This window comes from Danio rerio, chromosome 13 (assembly GCF_052040795.2).
Source record: "Danio rerio strain M-AB ecotype USA chromosome 13, GRCz13ab, whole genome shotgun sequence".
In the NCBI taxonomy this organism is placed as follows: Eukaryota; Metazoa; Chordata; class Actinopteri; order Cypriniformes; family Danionidae; genus Danio; species Danio rerio.
In genome coordinates this window covers 1,104,475-1,117,500 of record NC_141033.1, presented here as the reverse complement: position 1 = coordinate 1,117,500, position 13,026 = coordinate 1,104,475, and the positions used below count along the sequence as shown (strand labels likewise).

General features: G+C 35.6%; 1 protein-coding gene across 2 annotated transcripts in view; it reads right to left on the bottom strand.

Annotated features, from left to right (window-relative positions):
• tnfaip3 (tumor necrosis factor, alpha-induced protein 3) overlaps positions 1 to 11,911 on the bottom strand; it is a 254,770-nt gene extending 242,859 nt beyond the window's left edge. For both annotated transcript variants that reach the window (XR_015505613.1, XM_087278905.1), the window contains exons 1-2: positions 11,730 to 11,911; positions 10,708 to 11,039 (exon numbers count right to left, since the gene is read on the bottom strand). Coding sequence is in view for 1 of the 2 variants with exons in the window: in XM_087278905.1 (XP_087135031.1) it covers positions 10,708 to 11,014 (307 nt within the window). In the remaining variant the exon portion in view is untranslated. The remainder of the gene's footprint in view (positions 1 to 10,707; positions 11,040 to 11,729) is intronic.
• Positions 11,912 to 13,026: the final 1,115 nt, after the last annotated feature.

Genomic DNA, 13,026 nt, shown 5'->3' with positions numbered 1-13,026 from the left:
GGCCCCTTCTTAGGGCCCTTAAGGGAAGTCTGAGCATATGATCTACTTCCTGTTGTTGTTGTTTTTTGTATTTTAACCCTCTTGACTTGACTTTTCAAGCCATTTGTCTTTAACTGAAGCAGCAATACACTGCAATGCTTGTCTTACTTAAGAGTTCTTGTTTCTAGTCTGAATATCTAAAAACTCTTAGATCAAGAAGCATTTTCAAGACAAGCACAAAATATAGTCTTGTTTTCAGAAGAAATGAGTCAACATTAAGTGAGTTTTTATTTAAAACAAGCAAAATAATCTGCCAATACGGGAAGCTAAATAATCTTTAGTCGGAAAAAAAGGGAAAAACAAGATTATATTGCTTGTTTTAAGGAAAAACTCACTTCATTTTAACTCATTATTTCTTAAAAATCCTTTCTGCTTTTTGCTCGTCTATAAAATGCTTCTTATATTAACAATTTTTAGATATTTGGACTTGAAAACATCCAAGTAAGAAAGTCTTGTACACATATAACGATGGTCTCAAACTCAATTCCTGGAGAGCCGCAGCTCTGCATAGTTTAGCTCCAACCAGCTCCAGCTCACACCTGCTTAACAGTCCACAGCAGTCTTGAACAGCTTGATTGGTTGATCAGCTGTGTTTGATTAGGGTTGGAGCAAAACTGTGCAGAGCTGCGGCCCTCCAGGAATCCAGTTTGAGACCTATGACATACAACAGAAAAAGACCACACGTAACATTCACCAACAACAGTGACATTTAAGTAGTTGACCATTTAAAATGGCTAATGGACACTGCTTTAAATGACTTGATAAGTGAAAAACGGAGCTCTTTATGGCTTCCCCAATGGCAGTACTTTATTTTATTTTTTCCTAAATACATTTATTTGGCTTTGTTTGAACTACAGAAAAAACGACAGTCAAAATTATTCTGTTTTTTTTCTTAATTTCTGTTTAACGGAGAGCAGATTTATTTACACATTTCTAATCATAATAGTTTTAATAACTCATCTCTAATAGCTGATTTATTTTCTCTTTGTCATGATGACAGCACATAATAGTAGACATTTTTCAAGACACTTCTATGCAGCTTAAATTGACATTTAAAGGCTTCACTAAGTTAATTACGGTAGGTTAACTAGGCAGGTTAGGGTAATTAGGCAAGTCATTGTATAATGATGGTTTGTTCTGTAGACTATCGCACTTTAGCTTAAAGGGGCTAATAATATTGACCTTAAAATGGTGTTTAAAAAATTAAAAACTGCTTTTATTCTAGCCGAAATAAAACAAATAAGACTTTCTCCAGAAAAAAAAAATATTATCAGACATACTGTGAAAATTTCCTTGCTCTGTTAAACATCATTTGGGAAATATTAAAAAAAAGAAAAAAAATCAAAGAGGGGCGAATAATTCTGACTTCAACAGTATATATATATATTTTTTTTTTTTCTCTCTATTTGTACTGTTTTTTTCTCTGTCACTTTTGTTTGTTAACTATCATCCTAATCTGATAAATAAATAAATAAACATTAGTTGATGCACCATGTGAACTAATAATGAACAACTGTATTTACATTAACTTGCACGAACAAATAAATGTGTTGTTCATTGTTTGTTCGTGTTATTAAATGCATTACTAATACAACCTTATTGTAAAGTGTCACCAAAAATATATAAAATTTTCTATTGTCATTTACACATTAAGGGTAAACTGGGGAAATTTTGTCCCTCCAGCTATATAAAACCATTTTTACACCACAGAAGCACTCACACGAACACGAACACATGCACAATAACTGTATATGCAGGAAATCTAAAGGTAATTTCAAAACCTTTTTAAAGACCTTTTCAGAATATTTGAAGACCTCATCACCACTTCAAGTTCTAATCAGTATCAAACCTTTAATTTAATAAACAGTTGTAGTTAAATAAATGAATGGCAAAGCTTGAAAGAATAAATTACGTGGTTGTTTTCAGCGACAAGCTTCAGCCACTTTTCAGCCACTGAGAAACTCGTCTTTCTCCAACAAGGAGTACGCAAACTTACATTTTCCCGTCTGTTTCGCTACATGTGGAGAGCATCACATCACTTTCCCGCGTTTGTCGCAAATCACGTGACATTGCCGTTGCTAATATTAGGAGGAAAATATAGTATATATATATATATATTTATTATGCTATATTTATGCTTTTTTGGAGTCTTTGGACAAGGCTTGAACAAAATTTAAGAACTCATCAAAATGCGATTAAGACCTTTTTATACCTTTTAAGGGCCTTAATTAATTGGTTTATCAACTTTTAATACTTTTTAAGACACCATGGACCCCCTGAATAAAAATCTGCAGCTGTAATATGAATACCTTTTTAATAAACACCTTTAACATTTCTGTGTGTGCTTTTATCCTTATAGTGTAGTGAGTGAACACTGCTGAAGTACACACACTGATGAGGGAAAACCCCAACACTCACACAGATTGTGATGAAGATGAGCTTGTTTCAGATTTGAGGATTGAAATGAAATGGCTCTGCTCTTATTTTAGAGGTTTCGTCTCATTTTTGACCCAAAGGGTGAACGGTGTACACTGAATTATAAGTTGAGTTGGTGTAAATGTATTAAAAAAACTTGGGTTAACACCCGCGCCTCGAGATGTTCCTATAAGCAGAGGGAGGCTTTAAGTGGGTTCTGGTTGAACTATTATTTATGGAAACTGCTTGTAGAGTGCATAAAGTCATGCGTTTGGTTATTTTGTTGTTGTTACACAAGAGTTTCCACCCTTGAACCTGAGGTAAAGAAAGCAACGCCTGTAAACCACACTCTTATTTACATAAATGAATCTGAATCAGGGCCACATAACAACCGGATATGCAGATTGAGGAGAAGATCTGGATAATGAAGGCCCTAAATTTAATCATAAATCACCAAGACCAATCATAAAACTGTTGTTTTCAGTAATCTGCATTGGAAAAACTGAACATTTTAAATGCATTTGACCACAAAGAGCTTTTAAAGGGGACTTATTATGCCCCTTTATAAAAGACGAGAAAGGTTTCAGCTCAAAATAGCACATGTTTTCTAACTCTCTGAAACTGACCCTTTCAGGCTTTGATCCTAATTGTGTGGTGTTTTGGTGACTGCCGCTTTAAATTCAAATGAGATTGTGCTCTTTTCAGAAGAGGGCGGAGCTAAAAATGCCTATGCATTAGCATAGTGGCAGATTGAAAACAGGGCTGAGGTCATCGGTGTAGAAATGTGAACAGAATTGTGTCAGAATGCATATTTGTGCTTCATCTAAAACTGCACATCTGTAATCCTTACGCCCCATTCACACGGGGCGTCAGCGTCAACGCTTCCTATTCACTTTGAATGGGTGACGTCAGGCGTTGCCGAACTGCATTGTGGATCCGTCGGCGCCGCTTCAATGTCGTTGCTTGCTGCAGAAGTTGGGACTAGCTCAACTTTTCAAGCGCCGACGGAAGCGTCAGCCAACCAGATAGCTGTATGCAAATACACCAGCTAGACAGTGGCCTATTTCTGACTGAATTTCATTGGCTGACGCTGCTATGATGATCGCGTCAGCCCCAACTTCAGACACGCCTTCAGTCAAGCGTTGACGCTGAAGCTCCGTGTGAATGGGGCATTAGTCTATGCTGACATTATCTTCAGCAGCTCTAATGGCTAATGGACAGACGGCTGCTTCTCACTCAGGGCTGCTGTTTATGCAAATGAGATGGAGAGATGGGCACTAGTGGGCGGGGCTTTCCCCCTCTGATGACTTATACAAAGGAAGAATGTCAATCAAAGTGATTCATTCATCAAGTCTGATTACAAACAATACAATGAATCAATGCTGACCATTAGAGGCTGGAGATATTCACACACTGCTGACACACAACTGTGCTTAAACCCCTTATAAAAGTGATTTCTGCATAATAGCTCCTCTTTAAACATCAACACCTATTACAGTATTACTTACTGTCATAGAGGTTTACAGAACTATCATTTTCATAAGACTATATTTGAGTGCTTGACCATAAGTGATGAGAAACTTGTCACTTGGGAAGTCACAGTTTCAAAGTCACTTCTCCAAAACAACGAAGAACAGAGAAATGAACAAACACACAATGTGGATTCAGTCTACATCTGTTTTACAACCGCACCTTTCAGGTCGCTGCTTTGAGTAATTAGGCAAGTCATTGTATATCAGTGGTTTGTTCAGGAGACAATTCAACACTAATATTGCTAAAAGGGGCGAATAATATTGACCTTAAAATGGCTTTAAAATTATTAAAAACTGCTTTTATTCTAGCCGAAATAAAACAAATCAGACTTTCTCCAGAAGAACAAATATTAGAGGAAACACTGTGAACAACTCCTGAATCTGTTCAACATCATGTGGGGAATATTTGGGCTGAGGGGGGAATGCACAGGAGGGCGAATAATTCTGATTTCAACTGTACATAAATATCATTATCACATAATATATCTATATATAAAGATGAATTTATTTCCCAGAGATGGGCTGTGGCTGGAAGAGCATCCGCTGCGTAAAAACTTGCTGGATAAGTTGGCGGTTCATTCCGCTGTGGCGACCCCGGATTAATAAAAGGACAAAGCCGACAAGAAAAGGAATGAATGAATGAATAAAGATGAATTTAATATAAAGTGTAACGTTCAATAAACGTTACATCTGTAATAGATGGCGCTCATACCTCTTCCTGCTCGGAAAATTATTGTTCCAGACTTATGCTGAGGTAAACACAAGTGATTTAAAACAAGAAATTACAGTTTCATTCATTCATTAATTTTTCTATCATAATTTAAGCAATGGCTTGCGGCTGGAAGGGCATCCGCTGCGTAAAAACTAGCTGGATAAGTTGGCGGTTCATTCCGCTGTGGCGACCACGGATTAATAAAGGGACTAAGCCGACAAGAGAATTGAATGAATGAATTAATTTTTAGCAGAGGCACTGCAAGGAAATAGATTTGATCATCTCAGTCCATCTAAACATATGACATCTATCCAGATTAAGCCATTCAATTCATTCACTTCTGCTTAAAAACTACTTTCATTATAGCCGAAACTCTCTGATTTATCAGGGGTCACCACAGTGGAATGAACCGCCAGCTATTCCAGGATATGTTTTACGCAGCAGATGCCTTCCTAGATACAACCCAGTACTAGGAAACACCCATACACACACACACACACACGCACTCATTCACTACAGCCAATGTAGTTCATCAATTCCCCTATAGCACATGTGTTTGGACTGTGGGGGAAACCGGAGCACCCAGAGGAAACCCACACCAACACAGGGAGAATGTGCAAACTCCACATAGAAACGCCAACTAACCCAGCCGAGGCTCGAACCAGCAACCTTCTTGCTGTGAGGCCACAGTGCTAACCACTGAGCCACTATGCCGCCCCTCGGACACGGTGTTAAAACAAATGATTTAAACACAGTTTCAGACCGATGCTGATGTAAGCACCTGATTTAGACCAGGAAATTCCTTAAATCTACTGTCCAGTTGTCTAAAAGCAAAAACTGACAGGAACACACAGTAACAAAACACTAAGCTACATCAAATAATCAAACACAACGCTAAAAAATGTATATGAACACAACATTCCAGGCGAACACTTACATAATCAGACGTGATTTAAAACAGGACATTCCCGTTTCCCTTTCACAAACAAAAACAAAACAAGAACTCTACTAACCAATCCAGTTCTCTCAAATCACAAGTGACAAGGACACAACAAAAGACACAACGCTACATCAGATAAATCCAACACAAGGTTAAAATAACTTCAACACAACATTACAGACTAACACCTACATGATCATGCTTGATTTAAATCAGGAAATCCCCATTTCACACTCACAAAACAATCCTATTGGTTCTCTAAAAACTAAACATCAATGACACGAACACAAAAGCAAGACACAACTGCACATCAAATCATCAAACACAATGTAAAGAGGAAATGATTTAGCACAAAGTTCCAGACTAACACTGATGTAAGCGTGTGATTTAGACCAGGAAATTCCCATTTCACTTTTAGACAAATATAAAATCTGTACTATCCAGTTCTCTAAAAACAATGACAAGAACAAGACACAATGCTAATGAAATAAACACAAACATTCCTGTGTCATTTTGAAAAAAAAAAAACTGAATGAACTATCCAGTTCTCTATAAACAAATAAAATGATCAGAACACAGAAACAAGACATCAAATGATCAGAATGTCTATTAATAAACAGAGTGTTTAAAAAAATGTATCTAAACACAACATTCCAGACTAACACATAATCACACGTGACTGAATACAGGACATTCCTGTTTCCCTTTGAAAAAAATAAACTAAGACCTCTACTACTATCCAGTCCAGTTCACTAAAACAAACATGACAAGAAAACAATAAACAGACACAACGCTACATCAGATAAATCAACACAACGTTAAAAATAACTTTAACACAACACCTCCATACTCACATGTGATTTAAAACAGGAAATTCCCATTTCACTTTTAAACTACACTGTCTACTACGCTGGGGTGCCGGAAAGAAAACCTCAAATAATGGCTGTTAAATTACAGAAATATAAAGGTAAAGTAACAGATATTAATTTACAGAGATTTCCTTAAACTGTTAATTTCTGGTAAATTTCTGCAATTTTTTTTTACCTTAAAATAAATGCCGGAAATTAACCGTAAAATTGTGGTTTGTTTTTACAGTGTAATAAAATAAATTAAATTAAATAAAAAATAATCTGTACAATCCAGCACACAATCTATTTTTTCCCCTGTTTTCTTTTTAACAGAGAGCAGATTTCTTCAGCACATTTCTAATCATAATAGTGTTAATAACTCATCTCTAATAACTGATTTATTTTATCTTTGTCATGATGACAGTAAATAATATTAGACTAGATATTTTTCCAGACACTTCTATACAGCTTAGAGACATTTAAAGGCTTCACTAGGTTAATTAGGTTAACTAGGCAGGTTAAGGTAATTAGGCAAGTTATTGTATAACGATGGTTTGTTCTGTAGAAAAACAGAAGAAAAAAAATTGTCCTTAAAATGTTTTTTTAAAAATTAAGAACTGCTTTTATTCTAGCCAGAATAAAACTAATACGACTTTCTCCAGAAGAATAAATATTATTAGACATACTGTGAAAAATTCCTTGGGAAATATTTAAAAAAGAGAAAAAAAATTCAAAGGGGGGCGAAGAATTCTGACTTCAACTGTAGGTATTCACACATGATTTAATACAGGAAATTCCTGTTTCCCTTAGAAAAAAAAGAATAAATACATAAAATCTGTACTAACTAGCTCTCTAGAAGCCAAAAATGACCAGAACACAAGAACAAGACGCACGCAAAAAATGACTTTTGCTACTTTGCATTTAAAATGAGTTGGAAAAAGCACATTTCTTTAGCTTTTTTGGGGACAACATAATTGTTTAATGTTCAATCCACTTAGATTGGTAAAACCCGATTAAGTTAACTTAATTGATTTGTGTTAGGACAACATGAAGGAGTTGTGTGAAACCCTGCATTTATTTTTATACTGCATAATGCTACATCAAATAACCAAACACAACGTTAAAAGCATTATTTTAAGACAAAGTTCCAGACTGAAAAAAATTATGAATTAATAAATGAATGAATAAAATCATGTCTGTACTTTTCAGTTTTTCAAAAACAAAAAAAGAACAAGACCAAATACGCAAACACTTAACCATAAGCTTGTATAAGTTAATCAGGGTTTCTGCAGGTTTCGCCAAGTCAGAATGAACACTTAAAAAGACCATTCATTCATTCATTTTCCTTCGGCTTAGTCTCTATTTCAGAGGTCGCCACAGCGGAACGAACCGCCAACTATTCCAGCATATGTTTTATGCAGCAGATGCCCTTCCAGTGCTGGGAAACACCCATACACTCTCACATTCACGCACTCACTCATACACTACGGTCAAATTAGTTGATCTATTCCAATATAGCGCATGTGTTTGGACTGTGGGGGAAACCCACGCCAACACAGGGAGAACATGCAAACTCCACACTGAAACTTCAACTGACCCAGCCGAGGATCGAACCAGCGACCTTCTTTACCACATATAGTCAATAAAAACATGGAGAACTGAACATGGAGAATGTTGTGAGAAACCATATTGTTAAATTGAGGTGTGTTTTAGGTGACTGTGTGCTGTATTCAGGTGTTGACCTGTTCGGGGAGCTTTCTATAGACAAATGAAGACCTATTTGAAATGATTTAAGACGTACAAGTCAATACTTCAGCACACTGTTTAATGTGAGTCGATGCATTTACTAACATGAACAAACAAAGAGCAATACGTTTATTACAGTACTTGTTCATGTTAACTCATGGTGCATTAACAAGCGTAAATTGGGATGATAATAATACATAAATGTTGAACTATCATTAATAAATGCTGTACAAGTACTTAGTTCATGTTAGTAAATAAATACATCAACTAATGAAGCCTTATTGTAAAGCGTGAGCCATCAGATAATCCACCGAATAACACTGGCTTGTATGGGCTGTGTTTACCTCACTTCAGTTACAGTAACTAATGACTGTACAGTGGAGCAACAATGGCAAGTACAGAGAAGTTTCCCTTTAGCATTACTCATAAGAGAAGAGCTGATCCAGAGTCAGCCAGAGAGCATCAAGAGTCATACAGCGCTAACGTGGGGCCCGAATCACACACAGAACGGCCCCTCGAATCAAATTCAGCTCGAGAATTATCGGGGAAAAACATCAGTGTGACAGACAGTGCAGGATTTTCCCGTCTGCTGTCTGTGCCAAAAACACACTAAAGTGGCTAAACTATAAGAGCTTTTAAAAGTCTGATAGCATTTCTATGCTGCTAATTAAGGAGATTAAAAAAGTTAATATTAAAACAATAATAACAATGATGATGGTGATGATCATTCAAACAAACAAAAAACCTGAAGTAGTGGAGTCTGATAGAACTAGTCAAATGAAAACAGCATTAATTTAGTATATGAAAATAATAATAAATAATAATAACTAAAAACAAAGAAACAATCAAAAAGTGAAGTGGTTTAACAAATTGAGTGTGTTTTAAAGGCGGAAAGAGTTTCTAGAATTCAAATAGAAATAACCAAACAAAAACATTATTATTATTATTATTAAATTTAGTACATAAAATAATTTTAAAAATACACAAATGATAATTAAAAACAATCTAACAAAATTTAAGTAGTCAAACAATTTGAGTTAGATTTAAAGACTAAAGCTGAAGCCAATAAAAACAAAATTTATTTAGTTTTAATTTACCACATAAAAATATTTGTTTGCATTTTAAAATTAATAATTAAAAACAAACTAAATTTGTTAAGTGGTCAAACTATTTGAGTTTGCTTTGAAGACTGAAATGGTTGTTCGAATCCTGACAGAGATGCATGTAAAAATGATTTTAAAAAATAAACCAATAATATTTAAGAATAAACGAAGCAAAAAAGTGTGAAGTGATCGAACAATTCGAGTTTGTTTTAAAGACTTAAACAGTTTCTAGAATTATGATGTAGAAAATTAATAAACATATAATAATAATAATAATAATGGAATTTCTGATAACCAATGAGAGCTTGAAACATTAACACATAATAATAATGATGATGCTAAAAATAATAATAATAATAATAATAATAATAATGATAATAATAATAATAATAATATAACAATAATGATAAACATGGTGATGCAGTGGCGCAGTAGGAAGTGCTGTCGCCTCACAGCAAGAAGGTCACTGGGTCGAGTCTCGGCTCAGTTGGCGTTTCTGTGTGGAGTTTGCATGTTCTCCCTGCGTTCACGTGGGTTTCCTCCGGGTGCTCCGGATGCTTTTAAAATTGAGAAATGAGCCAAACATTTTCCTAAATATGTACGTTTGGTCAATAAATCTCTACTGTTGTCAACGAGAGAAACATTTAAGATGAAAAGTTCCCTGGGGTTTTCCGCCAGAATAAAAGCTCTATGGTTTATCAATTGAATGCAAAGGGGAACACGCTACTATTGTTATTATTATCGGAATTAAAATGATTATTATTAAACACTTTACGATTCAATATTACAGGCAATATTACTTGGTAATAAAGGTATACTTACATATAATGTAAGTGATGGCATATATACAGGCAAATTTATTTAATTCAAGTCATTTGTTTTGAATAATCGCTTTTAATTTTGGGGAATTTATTATTCATGCTTTAATGCGTTTGCCAATAATTGAATCTCAGTATTACCATTTCTAAATAAACTTTTTAAAAATAATTTGATGAAATATAAATAAAAATAACAAAAATACCAGGAAACCGATGCGTTTCTCCAATATGTGCTGTTTGTTTTTTTACAAAATGATGTAAATAGATACATTTTTTTTATTTTTTTACCTGTGAAACGACGAGTTTAGGTTTAAATATTATTACTGAGACCAAAGAGTAGTTGATGAATTATCCTGGATGATGTTTAATCACCCCTACACTAAGAGCCTAACAATATGAATCTGAATACTGTACATTGCCTACTATCTAGAGTGAGTGACCGGGCATTCATACAGCATATATCAGCCCAGTCATCTTGGTTTAGCCCATTTGTCTTGGGTTATGTGGAAGAATTGTCAGAAAGCCAGAGCTAAAGAAATTAAGCCCGCTGTTACCGTTGGTTCTGAGCGGCACCAGCTTCTTGACCTCACGGCACCAGTTCAGCCTCTTCTCCTGTTCCAGCGAGCTCTGCATTGCCCTGTCCAAGATGGCCGCCTGGATGACCTCTCTGAAGGCCTGCGGAAACTGGCTCATTCGGATCATCTCCAGTGTGTAACGGTGCATGCTCCGCAGGTGATGGATCAGGCTGCCGCCTGCCGAGGGTTTGACCACATCATTGGGCACCCGCTCTCTGATTTTGACCGCCTTCAGGAGATTGCTGACGAATAGGAACTTGGGCAGGAAGTTCTGGCCCTGAGACATGGCGTTCCGGATAACCAATCTATCTCTGCCAGAAGAAGAAGAAGACAGAAACACCATTGTCAGGATTGCTCAACCATGTGCTACAAATGAACCACCACCACAAAACACACACACACACACACACACACACACACACACTAGAAAAAAAGACCCTGATGACGTACTCCTCGTAGGCCCTTTAAGGTCAAAATTTTTATGAATTTCCCACATAACAGTGAATAAATCTCGATAGATGTGTGTGTGTGTGTGTGTGTGTGTGTGTATGTGTGTGTGTGTGTGTGTGTTCAGAAAACGCCATTTGACTAGCAAGGGCGCCGTTTATTTGTGTGGGGTTCTTTAGGGACAACTTATCCCGCCAGAACGCCACCAATGGTCCCCCCTGAACCCCTTTCTCCTCGGCTTTATTGAACACAAAGCACAAACAATGGAGAGCGACGCGAAATCTTCCAACATCACTTGCTGACGCTCGAATTACGTAATTGGCCTGACAGTACGCGCGCAGACAATGCAACAATGTATCGTTCGAAAGGAAGCGATTTGTCCCCATGGCAACAATAGAACGTTTTCGCCGCTTTAGATGTCTTAATCGCGCGTAAAGTGACGTCTCCGCGAACAATGGCTGTCAGATCCGACAGTCTGGCGCTCGGGCTTTCAGACAATGAGGAGAAACGCTGGTCTGGACGCGATTATAAGCGACGGATCGCTCAACTCTTACCTGTTCAATATGTCGGTATCCGCCAACAAAGCCCATAAGATGCTCTGGCTCCGCTGCTACTTCACTCAGTCCACTTTAATTGTCCATGGCGCTTTCGGAGAGCCGCTGGATTTCTCTGCTCGCCTCCACAACACGCTCTCTAGTCAAACCAGCCCGATTGTTAGCTGTACATAAAAGCCAGTAGGGGATTTCCATAAGGTACTTTCCTTTCAGAGGCGCAGAGTGGCGTTTCTACGCTTACGTTACGCCCAGGCTCGGTGACGTAGAGCGCGACGCGTGTTTTTGCCACACCCATACACATATAGCTAGTCAGATCAAGTATGGAAACATTATCACTATGGAAGTCCCAGCTTTGCAAAGTACGCGCGTGTGATGTACTGTAGGCTATACTCGCAGTCGACGGATGTAAAGAATGGATGTGTGTTACAAGAAATGAGACCCAATGAGTCATTAATGATCATTCTATATAGGACTTTTTCTAATAAGTAATTCAATCACACTGATGGATTGGAGCATCTTATCATCAACACCTGCTGCAGTGAAGGGTTAAATGCTGGAATTTGCACATATAAAAACATGTATTAAAAAAGAAAAACACTGATATACAGTTAAAGACAAAACCAAACCTATTATTATAAATGATAAAAAATAACATGAATATATTATTATTATTATTGTTATTATTAATATTATTATTATTATTATCTTATTATCTTATTCTTATTATTATTATATTTCATATTATTTTTATTATTATATTATTATTATTTTATTATCTTATTATTATTATTATATTAATATTCTTATTTTATTATCTTATTATTGTTATTATTATTATTATTATATTATTATCTTCTTCTTCTTATTATTATTATTATTATCTTATTATTGTTTTTATTATTATTATTATTATTATATTATATTATTATTGTTATTATTATTATTATCTTATTATTTTATTATTATTATTATAGTTCATATTGTTATCATTATTATTATTATATTATTATTTTATTATCTTATTATTATTATTATTATTATTATTATTATTATTATATTATTATTATTATATTATATTATGATTGTTATTATTATTATTATTATTATTATTATTATTATTAAATTATTATTATTAAATACTACGAAATAATTATCTTGCTCTGCTAAACAGCACTTATATTAATATTAATAATTATATTATTATTATAGGTTGATGCAGTGGCACAGTGGGTAGCATGATCGCCCCGCAGCAAGAAGGTCGTTGGTTTGAGCCTTGGCTGGGTCAGTTGCCATTTCT